The sequence below is a fragment of the Xenopus laevis genome, chromosome 4S, assembly GCF_017654675.1.
Source record: "Xenopus laevis strain J_2021 chromosome 4S, Xenopus_laevis_v10.1, whole genome shotgun sequence".
Taxonomy (NCBI): Eukaryota; Metazoa; Chordata; class Amphibia; order Anura; family Pipidae; genus Xenopus; species Xenopus laevis.
This window is the reverse complement of record NC_054378.1, coordinates 10,530,791-10,550,674: the sequence shown is the minus strand read 5'-3', so window position 1 is coordinate 10,550,674 and position 19,884 is coordinate 10,530,791. Positions and strand designations below refer to the sequence as shown.

Below are 19,884 nucleotides of genomic sequence, written 5' to 3'. Positions count from 1 at the left end.
GATCCCTTAACTATATTCAGAGGTCCAACCAACACTGGATGGCAAGGAAAAGATTCCCCCAGCCACATCCAGCACAATATTCAACCTTTACATTTATCCCGCCAGGACCTACCCCCCCCCCCCCACCCCTTTTTTTTTTGAGAATGGCCCATAGGGGAAAAAAAAAAAAAAAAAAAAAAACATTCAAGAGTAACCCGTTTGTCCCACTGCAAAACGGAGACTTTATAAATTAAGAAATACTTGAAAAAGTTTATTAATGTGCAAAAAAAAACAATTAGTTATTCAATATATTAACAGATTCCTATTTACAGACAAGAGTTTAATACAGAGGCTGCTACGTGTAAACGCTGCTCACTCGGTCGCCAAAGTACTGGATAAAAGTCTCCGGGTGGCTCTTGTAGAACTGGCCCAGGAGCCGCTTCTTCTCTTTGGGGGAGAGGCTGCTGTTCTCATAAATCGTCTTCAGCAAAGCGCAGAGTTCTGTCCGGGTGTTCTTCTGTGCGGCCGAATCAAATTCCCCTTTGTCCACTCGCTGACAAAATGTAGAACCTGCAGCCACAGAAAGAAAAAGGTCAGTTCCTTGTAACAGAGACTTCACTTGGAGCTGGCGACTGGATTAAAGCGGATGCTTCACCTTTTTAGTATGTTATAGAAAGGCTAATTCTAAGCAACATTTCAATTGGTCTTCATTTTTTCTTTATTATAGTTTTGTTTGCCTTCTTCTTCTGACTCTTTGCAGCTTTCAAATGGGGGAGGGGGTCACAGACTCCATATAAAAATCAAATTGCTCTGTAAAGCTACAACTTTCTCTTCAGGCACGCAAATCAATGCACGATTGCTAGGGTAATTTGGACCCTAGCAACCAGATTGCTGAAATTGCAAATTGGAGAACTGCTGAATAAAAAGCTAAATAAGTAAAAAAAAAAACACAAATGAAAACCAATTGCAAATTGTCTCAGAATATCACTCACTACATCCTACAAGAGTTAAGGTGAACTACCCCATTGAGGGCCAAGGAAACTACAGGTAACCGACTTCATTTCATATAATTTTTTTTCTCCTAGTTTTCAAGAGATTAGCAGTTTTTACACTGAGGAGGCAACGAATTTGCAACACCGCCACCTGCTGGTCATTTTGGCCAAGTCTTGTGATGTTGCTGTGAAGTTAGTGAGCAGAGGAAACTCATAAAACTTCCCGTTTTCACACCAACATGACTGACTGTAGGCAGTTCCCACAAGTGAACAGCAGGTGGTGCAGTTTTTCAAGAATCGATTGTCACTTATTTAAAGGGATCCTGTCATCGGAAAACTTTTTTTTTTTTCAAAACGCATCAGTTAATAGTTCTAGTCCAGCAGAATTCTGCACTGAAATCCATTTCTCAAAAAAGCAAACAGATTTTTTTATATTCAATTTTGAAATCTGACATGGGGCTAGACATTTTGTCAATTTCCCAGCTGCCCCTGGTCATGTGACTTGTGCCTGCACTTTAGGAGAGAAATGCTTTCTGGCAGGCTGCTGTTTTTCCTTCTCAATGTAACTGAATGTGTCTCAGTGGGACATGGGTTTTTACTATTGAGTGTTGTTCTTAGATCTACCAGGCAGCTGTTATCTTGTGTTAGGGAGCTGCTATCTGGTTACCTTCCCATTGTTCTGTTGTTTGGCTGCTGGGGGGGAAAGGGGAGGGGGGTGATATCACTCCAACTTGCAGTACAGCAGTAACGAGTGATTGAAGTTTATCAGAGCACAAGTCACATGACTTGGGGCAGTTGGGAAATTGACAATATGTCTAGCCCCATGTCAGATTTCAAAATTGAATATAAAAAAAATCTGTTTGCTCTTTTGAGAAATGGATTTCAGTGCAGAATTCTGCTGGAGCAGCACTATTAACTGATTCATTTTGAAAAAAAAAATGTTTTCTCATGACCGTGTCCCTTTAAACCACAATAATTTGATTGTAAATACATTGATATTGCATTGCATACATCTTGTTTATTCCAATGTAAAGTTTTATAGCACAGAGTGTAGATTACACCGAACCAAATCAAAATAAATGAAAACAAGGCCCTGACATAAGTTAACTTTTTTTTTTTATATATTTTCTCTTTTTTCAATGAACATTGCTCCATATAAATAATGGATTTTTCTCTTGCATTAGGTGCGGTTTGGAATCCCTTGTAGAATAAGCTGCCAATATCCTAAAAACGGAAAGTGACTAAATTACAAAAGCACGGAGCAATAGAAAACATTCCAAAGATATTTGTAATTACAGTTAAAAGCAGAATCTCTGGCTACTTCTAGTCTGTTGTAGGAGTCACAACTAGAAGTCCAATGTAGCAGAAGCAGGCGATTTAAAGGGGCAGTTTACCTTTACGTTAACTTTTAATATGTTATAGAATGGCCAAGTCTAAGCAACTTTTCAATTGGTCTTCATTAGTTATGTTTTTGTAATTATTTACTCTTTCCGGCTTTCAAATAGGGGTCACTGGCCCCATCTAAAAGCTCTGTAAGGCTACAAATGTATATTGCAGTTTTTACAAATCAATGCATGGTTGCTAGGGGAATTTGCAACCTAGCAACCAGACTACTGCAAACTGGAGAGCTGCTGAATAAAAAGCTAAATAAATGAAAACCAATTGCAAGTGGTCTCAGAATATCCCTCTACATCAGTGGTCCCCAACCAGTAGCTCATGAGCAACGTCTTGCTCACCAACCAGTTGGATGTTGCTCCCAGTGGCAAAAAAGCAGGGGCTTATTTTTAATTGTGGGCTTGGAGGCAAGTTTTGTATAAATAACAGGTGTACTGCTGAACAGAGCCTCCTATAGGCCGACAGTCCGCATAAGGGCTACCGATAGCCAATCACAGCCCATAACTGGAACTCTCAGGAGTTTGCTTGTGTTGCTCCCCAATTTATTCTACATTTGAATGTGGCCCACAGGTAAATAAGGTTGGGGATCCCTGCTCTACATCATACTAAAAGTTAACAACCGCTTTAACAGACCCAACCTCTACTTCATAGTTTCAAAAGTCAGATCAGAAAGGGAATATAGATTTTAATTTCCCGCTGCACTTACAAATAACCAGCGTTTCATAAAATGCCTATTTACCAAAAGAGAAGGCAGTTTAGAGAACAAAAGCTAAAGATCAGTGAAAGGCACACGTATAAGTAAAGCTGTAAGTGCAGTTACCCGTGTCTCGGTCTGGATCAGTTCCTTGCTGAATGGCTGACAGTTTCTCGCTGACCATTTTGTGCAGGGAGCCGGGGATCTTGAAGCGAAAATACAAAAAAGTGAGCTACAGTCACGGTACTTGATAAGTGAGTAGAACACTCCTGTAACTATGGAGTAGAGATGGTGGCGAAGTGTTTTTGTAAAGGTTATAATTGCTATATGTGTATATTCTTACAGGCTGTACCCTGAACCTTCATAAAAGCTGGGGGTCCCAGGAGAACTAGTTGATACCTTAGACATATACTTTGGGTTGGACTGGCCTACTACAGATCTCCTGGCATTCCCTTATTTCCACCATAAGCCTCGACAACCTCTATACCATTTGGCACAGTCTCCATCTAATAGTTATAAGCGGGCCCCGGATTAACTGGCTCTCTGTGGCCCTAGTAGCCGCAGTCTGACACATGTTCACGGTTTTAAGCCCTACGAGTGTAAATATTTATATAATTAGGACGTGGTACATCCAATGGCTGGATACGCAGAGAGTCTGATGACTTTATATGGTTATAACTAGGAATATCCTTCTTTTACAATAAGGGGCACAGTATTCCATATACACATATATACTCCCGTTCCCAGAGGAGCACACTACAAACAACTGGAAGTCATTGTTACCTTAAACACATCCTTGTGATGGTCCAGAATGAACAGAACCAGCAGGTCACACTTCCCCTTGGACAGATTTTTATTGTTGACAATGGCTCTACAGAACATTCTTTTCACAGTCATCCTGTTGTCAGTCTAGAAGAGATGCAGTGAGTCAACATGGGACATTGTGCCCCAATTTGTTACTAAATTATTATGTCCTTGTGCTTGAAAGCACAAGCAGCACAGAAGGTGGCTCTACCTAGTAGATAGTAACCGTCCCCCCCCCCCAAAATATTGCTCATTAGTATTCATAGTTACCTCTTCATTGAGCCGGAACGCCAAAGGGTCTGCGGCAAGAGCCATAAAGTACAAGAGACGTCGGAACTCTTCGCGGCTCGGGGAGTCTAAGAGTTTCAGGCAGAGCTGAGTCGCCTCCAGAGCTGGTTCAGTCTTTCCATTCACTAGGAAGAAACCAATGTTGCTGGAGTTAGAATGAAGAGGTGGCACAGAATTACAGATTGAGCACTCGTCTGGGCAATTTATTTCTTGGGATATACCAACTGGTTTGATATTCTAAATTAGATTCTGAGGGCTTCATTTAATCAAACGGCTCAAAACATGTTGAACTCTGAATCAGCATCAAGCTTTGTAAAGTCAACTACCTGGAAGGTCCTGTGGAGTCATTAGAGAGTTTGTGCAAGATCTGAAGGCCACACACTGGCACCCATACGCACTTCTCTGCTCACACCCAGCAGGACTAAGACAGGAGATTGTATTAGCCATTAATAGCCATTTAATATCCTAGCCCAGTACTGCTGGTTGGGTTGAGCCGTACGGAATAGTAGCACAAGCAGCATGTGGCCCCTAGAACTTCATTGGCAGGTGAGCTTTTTACAAGAGGACAAACAGTCCCAAGTCCTAAACAGCAGTTAAGTAATTGGCAGACAATTAGCACTTTTTGTTTTTAAATCTGAAGATTTGTTTTGCATCCCAACCCACCCCCTTTAAAGGCCACTAATCCTTGCAATTTTTTTTTTTTTTTTTAGAGGATCCAAAGCAATTTTAGCATAACTCGGCCGGGTTAGTAGCCATTAGTCACCGTAGAGAAGGCAGGTCAACCCTTCATGTGCTTGCAGCTCCACAAACCCATCTCTAATGGCATTTGAAAATAAATTTAAAAAAAATGGAAATGTATGCCCAGAATAAATTCCTAGTAAAACAAGGAGTAGATTTAGATTTTGGCTAAAATTGAGAAACTCCTCCTACAGAGGGAGCGGCTGAAATGAGAAACTGCACTAGCCCTTTTCCCCTGGCCATGAAATACCAAAGGAATGTCAAAATACAGGTTGTGCCCAAGCTGCAGCCGATGCTTCAAAGCCGTCACTACTCTGCTTTGTGACTGGCACTTGCCCCAGGGCAAATCCCCCTCTGTCCCCTCTTCACACTGTAGTCAGGCAGAGGCCAGGAAGAAAGTGGCTCTGCAAGCCATGCTGGAGCAGATCTGGGCAAGCGGGGCTCACCGGGTTTTCTCCCGTCAGCTCAGTCCAAGCCTGGGTACTAGAACTGGGCTAAACCCAAGCGCCGGGCTTCAGAAGTCAGAATCGTTTTAATAAAATGTTTATAGGTTGAACATTCCTTCTTTAGCCCTGCTACTGAATATTCCATATGTACCGATAACTTCATACCAGCTCACTCCCATCACATTCCCCAGTAGTTTATTTACACTGTCTGTTCTGCCACATGCCCTGTACTTTAGACCAATTGCAACACAGTCCTCGGCCGCTGTCGATATCATGGGTTTGCTCAACATGATAAAGTGAATGGAGACGGCCGGACAAGTCGCATACAGTACACGGTGTACAGGAAAACCACGAAAAGAGAAACATTCCAGGAATCTGGACAGAACGAAGGCTGTAAATTCCATGCAATAGCCATAAACACCGTCCATGTACCCATAGTTAAACAGTTGAAACCTACCAAGAAGCTCAGCGATCCCAGTGTGGATATCAAATAACTGGTTTCGAAGCAGAGGGGCCCGGTTTTGGTTGTAGTGTTTGCTGATGGTATCAAACAAGAGAAGCTTCCATTTACTGTCTGGCGCCTGCTGCTCCGGCAAGTTCCGGCTCACGTCCACCACCATGTGGTCAGGCAGATAATCCAGGCAGTCCACAGCCGCCGACACCCACTCATCTGCCCTACAACCAGAAACACAGGAGGAACGTGAAGCTTGTTGTATTGAAAGCCAAGTGGAGCAGGACATTAGACATAGGCAAACATACATGGGGAAGTTGACAAGTTTGAAGGTCTCCATCTGCCTATACTATGGGATAAAGTGCAATAAGAAGAAGTCTGAGAAGATGAGTCTGAATTGGGTAGTGAGGTTTATATGGCGTCTCATTACATGGTGGAAGAATTATGAGCCAAGAGTATGTTGGGAAGATCAATGAAGAGATAGATCCAATCAGAATATACCCAACAACTGCATTGTCTGCTTGATCCAGACTAATTAGAGACTATATATAAATTCTGTTTGCTCAGCAATCCTAAATTTATGGCCAGATTAATCCTTTCCCATCAGAGAAAGACTGGTTGAGGGTGGTGGGACTTTTATCAGCCACAGAAGAGCTACAATGTAGACATCCCCTGAAAATTCAGCAGAACAGCAAGACCAACCCATGAAACAAGTTCTCTAGTAGAATTTACTACAAACATTGACATTCTGACCATCGGTCAACAAACAATGATGAAATAATCTGAGCATTAAGGGGAGACACGTACTGAGCATCACTGAAGGCTTTGAGGATCTCCCGGTCCAGGTAGTTACTAGTGAGGTTAAGCTCTTCCTCCTTCACATTTGGAATTCTGGGAGCGACCGGAGTGTATTCCAGCAAGGAATCAAGCAGAGGTAGGTCTACAAGCTGAAGAAGCCGGCGTATGGTCTGTTCTTGCCAAACTTCAGAGACAACTATTTGGGAGAGAGAAAGTAGAGTCATGGAGAGTGAATGGACAACATTTGCACAAGATAAGATCTGGGTTCTTTATACTCAAACCTCATCTTATTTGCATGGGAGCAAGTCTTCTGCTTGGGTGTGGCCATGGAATGGGAGGGGGATTGAAATGTGGACCAAAGGGGCAGGTGCCAGGCCAAGTACTACGTGGCCAACTCTGGGTACAGTCGGCAAGTGAATGAGCAATTCATATAAAGGGTAATCGATTCAACCCTAACCTTTGGGATGATGGCTCTGATCCAGAGAGTATGTCGATTCCCAGCCATAAAGCAAGATAAGACTTCTGTTTGTGAGTTTATGAGGTAGGGAATAACTGTCCCAGCAAAACATTTTGTTCCCCAACATCGCTAGCTTCCTCAATATTACAAACAGAAAAGTTGTATTCGAACAAATATCCCATTTATGTTTGAAACTGCTCAATATAAATCTGTTCAGCTTGTGGGCTGAACCCCAGGGCAAGTTAATGCTCAATAGGAGACTTATTGAAAGGTTGCCTTTCCCTGTCTCTACTACTCCCTGGCAATTTAATTCCTTTTAATTTAATGTTATACTAAAGGGCACACTACAGTGCAACTGCACAACAACATTTTCCTCTACTCCAATAGAAAGAGCCAAACGTTTGTGAGAACTCACGTGAATTATATATGAGACTAGTGCATTGACGAGAGCAGCAAGGCTGTCATTATACTCTATAATAAAGGAGAATTACATAGGAACAATGCTTTAATCTGCGTCGCATTCAGTGGGCGGGTTTGTTACTGGGCCACAAATGCGCCTTGGGGTAAATAGCTTACATTTTCCTACCTAACCGCTGTTTATGTAACTACACTGCATGGAGCTTAATAAATAAATAATTGTTTAAAGGGGAAATACATCCTACTTTGGTAAAAATCACCCTACAAACACCCTTAAAACACAGTATTGCTATTGGGGTTTAAAAGGTAGAAAAGCATGGTTTCAGCCCAGCAATAGATTGGCTATCACACGTACGTATGGAATGCCCTGGGCACAAGATAAGCAACAGGAATGAACTTGCTGCTTGGGAACTGGGATTGTATGCAAGAAGAACTGCAGCTTGGGGGATGGGAGATTTACCTTTGGGAGGTAGGTTGGATGTGAGGTTTAGGTGTGTTGGGTCTGCAGGTGTCAGACTGAGGTTATCCCAGAGATCTTCCAGGCTCGGAGACTGTAATGGTGCAGATTGGAAGCTGGAGTGTTTGGGTCTGTGCGAGAAAAGAGAGGTGCCATATTATTGACATTACTCTACTTACACCCAAAAATGGCCAATATGATGGGAAACATGGAAGATATTATCCCTTAAATTCCACAATTAAAATGAGATGTAGGCTGCAAGTACTTCCATCGTAACAGGACCACTATTAGTAGTAAGATCTAAGAAACACCTTGGGGCATGTGACTAAAGTAGACCATTAAGATCCAGGCCCAACGGCATCACAATAGGGACCTACACAGATCCCATTAATGGGATTTTAATGAGGCCAATTCCCTGGCAGGCATCAGTGGGGTAAAAATTGGCCAATGAGCTGCCAATTTAGCCGGTTGGCAGCCAATGGTAAGATCATCTCAACTGTAAGGAAAAGATTAATATTCATTACGCAGAATGAGACAATGGGAAGGATACGGCGCCAAGTCTCCCCAATTAGTTACCGAATACAACTTTCTAGTTCCCACAGTTGCTTATTAACAGAAGGACTAGGCCATGTGCCAAAATGCATCAATACCATAAAAACATAAATAAAATGATAGTCCAGGAACCAGTAGGCAGCAATATATTATAAACCAGGGATCCGCTTGTACATAAGAACAACAACCCACTTTTTAGGTCCATGAAGACCTTACACTCCCACCTGGGTCCTTCTGACTTTAGCCTGGAGAAATCCTGCAGAGAATTTGCTGCCCCGTGAACTGTGTGCAACTAATTAGCACCCACTGCAAAGACCTGACACTATTAGCACCCACTGCAAAGACCTGACACTATTAGCACCCACTGCAAAGACCTGACACTATTAGCACCCACTGCAAAGACCTGACACTATTAGCACCCACTGCAAAGACCTGACACTATTAGCACCCACTGCAAAGACCTGACACTATTAGCACCCACTGCAAAGACCTGACACTATTAGCACCCACTGCAAAGACCTGACACTATTAGCACCCACTGCAAAGACCTGACACTATTAGCACCCACTGCAAAGACCTGACACTATTAGCACCCACTGCAAAGACCTGACACTATTAGCACCCACTGCAAAGACCTGACACTATTAGCACCCACTGCAAAGACCTGACACTATTAGCACCCACTGCAAAGACCTGACACTATTAGCACCCACTGCAAAGACCTGACACTATTAGCACCCACTGCAAAGACCTGACACTATTAGCACCCACTGCAAAGACCTGACACTATTAGCACCCACTGCAAAGACCTGACACTATTAGCACCCACTGCAAAGACCTGACACTTAGCACCCACTGCAAAGACCCGACACTTAGCACCCAAAGACGTGACACTATAAGCACCCACTGCAAAGACGTGACACTATTAGCACCCACTGCAAAGACGTGACACTATTAGCACCCACTGCAAAGACGTGACACTATTAGCACCCACTGCAAAGACGTGAGATTCTCATAACCTGCAGCTTTAGAAGACAAGTCTAACAGCCTCAACTAGATAATTGTAGGTGCAGAGATGACAGGGAAGATAATGGGTTTGTTTGAACATGCTCACAGGGAAACCATCTAAAGTGGAACTTAACAGCTTAATATACAGTGACCAATAGCGACGGATACCATTACATTTAGGGGCAGATTTATCAAGGGTCGAAGTGAATTCGTGGGAATTTTTGAAGTAAAAAAAATGTTACATTTTTTGGATACTTCGACCATCGAATAGTATACTACGACTTCGACTTGAAGTAAAATCGTTTGAATATTCGACCATTCGATAATCGAAGTACAGTCTCTTTAAAAAAAAACTCCGATTTCAATACCTCCAAATTAAACCTGCCAAAGTGCTATGTTAGCCTATGGGGACCTTAGTGCATTTTAATAAGTTCATAATCATTCGATCGATCGCTGAAATCCTTTGAATCGTTCGATAAGAAGGATTTAATCGTTCGATCGAGCGATTTTACTTCGACCCCAGGATACCCAAATTCGGTGTAAAAAACTTCGACTTCGATAGTATTTTTAACTTCGAAATTCGACCCTTGCTAAATCTGCCCCTAGGTGCTTGCGTGTTAGGGTCTCAAATGGAGAACCATGGAGTGAAAACACAAAAGGAAAAACAATTGACTTGCAGTGAGGTCCCATTTCTAAAGTGACCTAACTAGGTCCAATTGGACTGGTAATGTTTGAGCATAAAGGTTTCTGGCCACTCCATATCTGCCTAATGAGACTGGACAAGCCAAACACTGCTCCTAGGGACCCATAAATAGGTTTGGCCCATCAGCCTGTGCCGCTACACACCAAAGAAAATCATGGCCAGTCCAGCCCCCAAATACAGAACGCCGATCAGTTATTGGCTGACCCAAAAGTGCACAGAGATCCAATGCAGCCAACTTGCACCAATAGCAGATATTGCAGCCACTGACCACGGTCTGAAAAGCTCCAGGTAGAGCAGCTGTTAAGGAATCCCTGGAACACAAATACCCAAGCCATATCCTTAAACTCCAGGACAACTTTCTTGAACTACATTGGATTAGTCCTTAGAAGGATTGTTGTCAATTAACCAATTACCAAAGGAAATAAGAATTAAATCACTCCACACAAGTTTGGCCAACACTGTTCCATCAGTAGTATTGTCCTATGGAAGCAGAACAGTTATGGCATCTTCTGATCACCCAAGAATAGAGACCAGCTACCGACAGAGGCACTCCATACCTTTGCGGCGTACAACGTCCATTGGTTTTCTCCACCTGGACACCAAGTTGGTTTGAAGAATTTATAAACCGGTATAGGCTGCAGCTACTGTCCTCAAACACCGTCCTCTTCTTCTCCCTCCCAAACATGCAGGCCGTCACGATGGGTTCAAACACTTTGCAGTCCATGAGGGCCTGGCACACGCGCACCACCTTGGAGCGGGGGACGTCCATATCCCCAAAATACTTGTGTTGCACCAGGTGAGCAAACACCACGTCCACAGCCTCAGAGCCGATAAAACAGTCATGGTGGTACTTCAAGTGGTGACGTCTCTTCTTTACTTCCACCTGCGTGTAGAGCACTTGTATGATGCTGCTCCAGATATACGTGGCTCGGAATGGTCTATGGCTTCCATTTGGACCTGGTAAGGAAGTAGGGGGAAAAAAAAAAAAAGAAAAAGATACAATCAGGTGCCCATCATGGAACAATTTCTCCTAATAATGCTATTGATGTATATACTATGATTAGCTTACAGGTTCTTCTGGTGGGCATGGAAGTTCTATCTAAGCAATGGACTCGACTGTCCAAGTCATAAACAGACATTAACCATAGCAGGTCCAACAATCGGCGGATTAATGAATATTCTACCCTAGGGGCCCCATCTAGCTTTTCCAAATATAAATATTTATTCTTAACTTTTATCTGCACTGCTGGGCCTGGGTCCTGTCTGACTGCCTAATCTTCTCCCAGCAGGTACTGATCATACACCCGTCCCAACTGTGCAAAGAAAATACAAATAATAATTGAAAAAGCTAGATCATAGTCCCCTTGTGTCTCGAGGTACACCAGTGACCCCCGATTAATTGTTGTATAATTCTAAACTTTTGGTAGTGTGAGTAGCCTAGAAGAGGGGCCTGTAGAAAGTGTATCCTAGGGGCCTCACATATCATTAATCCACCACTGCCAAGAACCAATAAATGAGACTAAAGTGGCCATACACGGAGACATCCGCTCGTTTGGCGGTGGGCAATATCGGGCTGATCCGATCGTTGGGCCCTAGGGCCCAACGATCGGATCCTATCGAACGGGTGGTCGGATCGCGGGACCGCATCAACAAACAGATGCGTCCTCGATCCGACGGGAGTCCCATCTGAACGAGATCTGGCCGACTTTCGGCCAGATCTCGATCGGTGAAGCCCATCGGGGGCCCCCATACACGGGCCAATAAGCTGCCGACTCGGTCTGTCTGTAGCTTTTATCGGCCGTGTATGGCCACCATTACCCCTTCATGCAATTGCTTTCAGATGCAAAGAGGCAACACAATACAGCCCCATGCAAATTGTTAGGTTTGCTTCCACTCAACACCCCTTTATTGCCCAAGTATCACCTTTAGCGGAGATAAAAACCAATTAACTGAAGCTACGGTATGTTCTTAAACGCCTGCCTCAGCTTGTACAGGGGCCCCTGCCCGAAATACCCCCAACACTGAATTCCAGACTTTCTAATAAAACACAATAGTCAGAAATGGAAGATATAACCTGTGACTGACGCGGATAGAAACCTATAAATGTACTGAATACACAGAGCAGATCCCCCTTCATAACCCGCAGCAATATTATATAGGACGTCGCCTTTTTATAGTGTTTGTCTTCATGTAAAATGTACAGCAAGAAGTCCAACATGTCAATCAATGAGTTTTATACACGGAAACAAGAGCACGGGGAAGGGTAGAGCGTTGGGTATGAGCAAATTCCATTGGCGCATGTAGTTATAAAGGAACATATTCGGCACAGGTAAGTTTACAATGTGATCCAGCAATAAATACCTTGTGTCCCTTCCAGCTCAGTCCAAAGGTCCCTCAGGTGAAATTTCCCACATTCCTTAGATCCTTTCAATACCTTAAAGGGATACTGTCATGGGAAAAAAATTTTTTTTCAAAATGAATGAGTTAATAGTGCTGCTCCAGCAGAATTCTGCACTGAAATCCATTTCTCAAAACAGATTTTTTTATATTCAATTTTGAAATCTGACATGGGGCTAGACATAATGTCAATTTCCCAGCTGCCCCAAGTCATGTGACTTGTGCTCTGATAAACTTCAATCACTCTTTACTGCAAGTTGGAGTGATATCACCCCCTCCCTTCCCCCCCCCCCCAACAGCCAAACAAAAGAACAATGGGAAGGTAACCAGATAGCAGCTCCCTAACACAAGATAACAGCTGCCTGGTAGATCCAAGAACAACACTCCATAGTAAAAACCCATGTCCCACTGAGACACATTCAGTTACATTAAGTAAAAACAGCAGCCTGCCAGGAAGCATTTCTCACAAGTCACATGACTTGGGGCAGCTGGGAAATTGACAAAATGTCTAGCCCCATGTCAGATTTCAAAATTGAATATAAAAAAAATCTGTTTGCTCTTTTGAGAAATGGATTTCAGTGCAGAATTCTGCTGGAGTAACACTATTAACTGATGTTTTTTGAAAAAAACATTTTCCGATGACAGGATCCCTTTAAACAAAATTATCCGGCCTTATCGGAGAAACTTAAGCTCAGTGTTCCCGCAGCATGTGCCGGTTATTGGTTTAACATTGACACCCTGCCTCGCCCACACCCAGTCTTAATTCAAGGTGACATTACGCTCTAGTCGGTCCAATAAGGATAAATAGGGATAACTAGTTTCCATGGAAGGTTATTGGATCAGAACATTCTCTACCCACACAGGTTTGTCAGCGCAAGAGTCGGACCTGCCATACGGCGTTACACAGCTTAAACATTCTCCTTGTGCGCAGCAGGACAGACTCGCAGCAGCAGGAAACAAAATTCTGATAATAGTATTAGGGGCAGATTTACTAAGGGTCGAATTTTGAAGTTAAAAAAACGTTGAAATTCGACCATTGAATCGAAATCCTTCGACTATCGAAGTCGATAGTTTGAATCGAACGATTTTTAGTGATCGAAGGATTTCTATAAGATCAAAAAAAAACTTAAGAAAACTGCTGTGGAAGGTCCCCATAGGCTAACATTGCACTTCGGTAACTTTAATTTGGCGAAGTATGAAGTTGAAGTTTTTTTTTTTTTTTTTTAAATAGACAGTACTTCGATTATCGAATGGTCGAATATTCGAACGATTTTTACTTCGAAAAAAAGTCGAAGTCGTAATATCCTATTCGATGGTCGAAGTATCCGAAAAATTACTTTGAAATTCTAACTTTTTTAACTTCGAAAATTCACTCTAGGTTAGTAAATCTGCCCCTTAGTCTCTACGAAAGCAAAACCTCATTTTAGCTCAGTACCCTCCCTAACTAGTACAGTACAGTCGGTGGCCCAGTCTCAAGCAGTTTTGAGGTTAGGCACCTTATTATATAAACTTTTTGCCCAGATTCCAGTTATACTCGATATTCGATGTCACCAAACGAGCGGATCTCTCCCCGATATGCCCTCCTTGAGGTGGGCAATATCGGGCTGATCCGATCATGGGCCCTAGGGCCCAATGATCGGATCCTAACGAATAGTAATGGGCGGTCGGATCGCAGGACCGCATCAACGAATAGATGCGGCTGCGATCCAACGGGGTTTTTCGTACCATCCGATAGAGATCAGGGGGCCCCATAAACGGGCCAATAAGCTGCCAACACGGTCTGTCGGCAGCTTTTATCGGCCCATGTATGGCCACCTTTAGGCAGGATATGTCTCTTTTTGGCACTGCTGGTTCTGACTCCTGAAACAATGTTATGTAACAGAACAGAATACGCCTTTTGCTGCATTATTTCCAGAGTCAGAACCAGCAGTGCAGAGAAAAGAAAGGGACAGACTAACATACTGCTTTTACTGCAGGTAGAGACTGTTTACTTTAGGGAGGAGGGTTCACTTGCACAAAACAAAAGACTTTACAGCCCTGACATCTGGTTACGAGGCAGCGGCTCCTAAAAAACTCACAAAGGGAAAATGCTGCTGCCGGGGATAATGAGGACATTCCACAAGAGCATTCGGAGAAAGACACATACCCATGGCAAATATTCCTGCCGTAAGGAATTCAGCAGCAATTAAGGATCTAATAAGCACGAGTCACACTAATTAAATATTAATTGCACGTGTCACCTTCACAAGTTGCATCATGAGCCTTTAGCACACAAGGGGTTAAGTCTTGTTGACTTGAGTAATTAGACAGTCGGACCAGGGGCACAAGGAAAGATTTTGGGGAATGTGGAGACAAATTGGCCCAACAAATTTTTTTTTTTCTCTAAATTGCAGTCGAAATGATCCAGTGGAAGAAGCCGACGAGGGAAAATATGCGGCAGAAGAGGAACAAGCTCCAATTTTGAAAACAAACGTCCGAGTCGCAGCAGATTGGAGCGAATGGAAGAGGCGCAAGACCTAGACGGGCCCCTCAGCCGCCCAGACTCGGGGCCACTACAATCTACAGCCCTTATTAGATCACAATGGGGGGGGGACATTCTAATCCCTGTATTGGACTCATTTTCCTTCAGTGTTGGACAGTCAGACAGATGCCTGTATATTGGGCACAGACAGGCTGTTCTACTGGACTCTGAGGGGCTTCAGGCTTAATAGGAACATAATGGGCAGTGTTCTGGCACCCAAGGGTGAAACAGGCAGTTGCAGAGGGGTCAATATTTCCTTCCCTGGGCAAAATACACAGCAATTTCCTCAGCACCTTGTTCTGTCTCTGCCCCTGGAGATTAATTGGCCTCTAGAAATCCCACAATTTAAGTCAAAAGGGGTCAGTTTTATATGAAAACAACAGAGCCCCCCAGTAGGGTCCATCAGACACGAGAAACACTTCCCCATGAGAACTGGAGGTCCCCCCCCATGTGAAAGCCCAATAATTGACAGTTTCATTAGCAAACAAGTGAGATCGCTGCTGCAGACTGGGCTGGAATCAAAGCCGCCATGCACACGGCATCCCGAATTAATTAACAATTAGCCACCGACACGATCAGCCGAGGAGCGATTTAACACTTGTCAACCCGTGCAGAAATAGGCAGCAGAGCGCGGGGAGAGAGCGCAATTAGAGGAGTCACTTTAATTCCACTGAATTCTCTGCACATGGAAGTTACAATAATTCCTGGACGAAGCGACCGGATCCCCTGCCCGTTCCCTACAGTACCTGGGGGTCGCTGGCCGGGGCTGTAAGTCGCACACAGATTCAAAGCGATCGCTTTCTCCCGCACAGTTGCCATTCCGCTCTGCTACAGCCGCACTGAGCCGGGGGAGGAGCCGTCTCGCCTCTTCTACCACAGCGGGGGCGGGGTTAGTGACGTTGCGCACATGTTTGTCAATAAAAGAGAAATTTGGGGTGTGGATCGCGCTCTGTACTTGTGTAATTGTATGAGAATATTCCCTAACATCCCCTATTATTCCTTATTATTCCACATTCCCTCCTATTTCCTATTCCCTCTTATTCTCTATTCCCTCCTATTCCACTTTATTCCCTCCTATTCCACTGTATTCCCCCCTATTCCACTTTATTCCCTACTGTTCCACTTTATTCCCTCCTATTCCACTTTATTCCCCCCCTATTCCACTTTATTCCCCCCCCATTCCACTTTATTCCCTCCTATTCCACTTTATTCCCCCCCTATTCCACTTTATTCCCTCCTATTCCACTTTATTCCCCCCCTATTCCACTTTATTCCCCCCCCCATTCCACTGTATTCCCTCCTATTCCACTGTATTCCCCCCTATTCCACTTTATTCCCTACTGTTCCACTTTATTCCCTCCTATTCCACTGTATTCCCCCCTATTCCACTTTATTCCCCCCCCATTCCACTTTATTCCACTTTATTCCCTTCTATTCCACTTTATTCCCCCCCTATTCCACTTTATTCCCCCCCCATTCCACTTTATTCCCTTCTATTCCACTTTATTCCCTCCTATTCCACTTTATTCCCTCCTTATTCCCTCCTATTTAGTGCTGGTACAGGGAATAACTTTCCCATTCCCCTTCCTTAAAGGGGAACTATTGCGAAAATGAAAATGTAATATTAGCTCCAGCATACGGAAGTAAGAAACTTTCTAAATACAATCAATTAAAAATTCTGTAGTGTTTCTGAAATAATCTAGTTTATTGTCACTATTCCTCTCTCAGCATCTGTTTCTCTTCATTCTGTCTTCATGCAGGAGTTGGGTGTCAGTTATTGACAGTTAGATCCAATATATCTTATAGGGGGGCTCCTTTTGCCTAAAACATCATTCCCAACTGTCTCCATCATGTTCCCCTATTGCCTTCTGTATGAAACTAACTGATAACTCCCCCTGTGATGCCTCCGCCGTGGGCTATTATATGTTTATATGGGGCATTTTCTATAAACCCAGTAGGGCCCAGATGCAGCCAGAGATCAAACTGGTGCTCAATACCACATTTAAAGGGCTGGCTCACCTTTAAGTTAACGTTTAGTATGTTATAAAATGGCTCATTCTAAGCAACTTTCCAATTGGCCTCAGTTTTTCTTTTTTTTTTATAGTTTTTGATTTATTTGCCTTCTTCTTCTTCTGACTTTTTCCAGCTTTCAAATGGGGGTCACTGACCCCATCTAAAAAAACAAATGCTCTGTAAGGGCAGGGGCACACGGGCAGATTCGGGGCGATTTAGTCACCTGGCGACTAACCGCCTCTTCTGCGATCTACAACAAACTACGAACTGCCTTCCACTTGCTATAATGAGAAACCACCAGCGCAATGGCACTCACGGCACTTCAATTTCCAAAGTCGCCCGAAGTTGCCTCACGAGGAAACCTGGAGCATCTTCGGAAATCGAAGAGCCGCAAGTGGATTGGCACAAGCGATTTTTCATTTTAGCAGTCGGAAGGCAGGGGGAAGGCAGTTTCGGGAGATTGTCGCCCCGAAGAAGAGGCGATTAGTCGCCAGGCGGCTAAATCTCCCCAAATCTGCCTGTGTGCTCCTGCCCTAAGGCTACAAACATATTGTTATTGCTACTTTTTATTACTCATCTTTCGTTTCAGGCCTCTTCCTATTCCAGTGTCTTATTCATACCCATACATGGTTGCTAGGCTAATTTGGACCCTAGCAACCAAATAGCTGGAACTGCAAACTGGAGAGCTGCTGAATAAAAAGCTAAATAACTCAAAAACCACAAATTATAAATAATGAAAACCAATTGCAAATTGTCTCAGAATATCCCTCTCTACATCATATTAACAGTTAATGCAAAGGTGAACTAATCCTTTAAGAAAAACAGTGTCCCCCGGAGGATGTGGTTGTGCCTGAGCCCAAATCAAAGTTCTGGTTCTGCAGGAAGAGGAACAGGTTCTAAACACCAAGGAACAGTTCAGACACTTATTTCATTGTCTTATAATAATTGTTTTATAATATTTAGGCCACTGAACCACAACATTCCTTGTGCCCATACAAAAGTGCTGCCCCTCGCACAACTGTGCTCCCTCCGAAAAAGTCTCCAGTCTGTCAGCGGGACATTTTTATTATTTTAAACATTTAAGAAAATAATTGAAATTTTTCAATATTTGGAATTCTTTTCCTTTATGCAGCGTCTACCTGAATATTCCACGCCGACCTATTCGAATATGGAGAATGTTGGGTTATGGGTGTGTCACAGTCCCTGGATCATACAGAGATCACTTGTATTTAACTGCCTAAGACAATATTGATGGATTTTTTAAAAATCTATTTTAAAAAAAAGCAATTATACAAAATGCCAGTGGGAGTGTTTACCCCCGTGATATTCTCCCTTCCAAAATACCTGCTTGGAATGTAATGCTTCAACGTCACATTTCATTAAAGGGGTGATTCAACTTTCAGTTGACTTTTAAGGGGTTATTTATCAAGCTCCGTATATCAGAAATCTGAAAAATTCTGATTTTTCTGACCAAAAAAAAGAAAATCAGAATTTTTCGGGATTTATTAAAGACCGATAGTTCGAAAATCTCAGCATCTGAAAGCTATCGGGGTTCTGTATAATTCAATGGGGAAGGTCCCAGTGTCTGCGCTGCTGTCTGTACCGACATCTAGGTGCAGGTTTACCTAGGGTCGAATATCGAGGGTTAATTAACCCTCGATATTCGACTGCCGAATTGAAATCCTTTGACTTCGAATATCAAAGTCAAAGGATTTAGCGCTATTCCACGAATCAAACGATTCGAAGGATTTTAATCCATCGATCGAAGGATATTCCTTCGATCAGGAAATTGTTAGGAAGCCTATGGGGACCTTCCCCATAGGCTCACATTGGCCTCGTTTAAGGTGGCGAACTAGGGGGTCGAAGAATTTTTTAAAGAGACAGCGCTTTGACTATCGAATGGTCGAATAGTCAAATGATTTTTCGTTCGGATCGTTCGATTCAAAGTCGTAGTAGTAGTCGAAGGTCGAAGTAGCCAATTCGATGGTCGAAGTAGCCATATTCGACCATTCGAAATTCGAAGTATTTTTTCTTCTATTCCTTCACTCAAGATAGGTAAATGGGCCCCCTAATGATTTCGGGGATTTAGGATCAAAAAGTTTTTTACGGAAAAATTCTGACTTTTCAGGGAAAAAAAAATTGGGATTTTTGCCCGAACCTATTTTTTTCGGACTTTTTCAATGATAAATAAGGTCCGAAGTATTTTTTTGGCTACTTCGACCATCGAATAGGCTACTACGACCTTCGATTCGAACTATTCAAACTAAAAATCGTTCAACTATTCGACCGTTCGATAGTCGAAGTACTGTCTCTTTAAAAAATACTTCCACTACCTACTTCGGCAGTTTAAACCTACCGAGCTACAATGTTAGCCTATGGGGACCTTCCCCATTACTTTTCTAAGCTTTTTTTGATCAAAGGAAAATCGATCGATCGATGGATTTCCTGCGATCCAAAATCCTTCGACTTCGATATTCGAAGTCGAAGGATTTTACTTTGAGGGTCGAATTCGAGGGTTAATTAACCCTCAATATTCGACCCTTAGTAAATGTGCCCTTATGTCTACTAAAATAATCTAAGCATTAATTAAACCCAATAGGCTGGTTTTGCCTCCAATAAGGATTAATTATATCTTAGTTGGGATCAAGTACAAGGGACTGTTTTGTTATTACACAGAAAAAGCCAATTACTTTTATAAAAAATTTAATAATTTGATTAAAATGGACTCTATGGGAGATGGTCTTCCTGTAATTTGGAGCTTTCTGGATAACGGG

General features: G+C 43.0%; 1 protein-coding gene across 1 annotated transcript; it reads right to left on the bottom strand.

Annotated features, from left to right (window-relative positions):
- Window positions 1-225: 225 nt before the first annotated feature.
- depdc7.S (DEP domain containing 7 S homeolog) lies at window positions 226-15,929 on the bottom strand (the record flags this gene model as incomplete). The annotated part of the gene is given in 10 exon segments (NM_001095856.1): window positions 226-549; window positions 3,187-3,265; window positions 3,844-3,969; window positions 4,135-4,277; window positions 5,794-6,011; window positions 6,595-6,781; window positions 7,920-8,047; window positions 10,737-10,975; window positions 11,097-11,136; window positions 15,844-15,929. Coding segments are annotated over 8 exon segments (1,308 nt in total). The 3' UTR covers window positions 226-334.
- Between the last annotated feature and the right edge of the window lie 3,955 nt (window positions 15,930-19,884).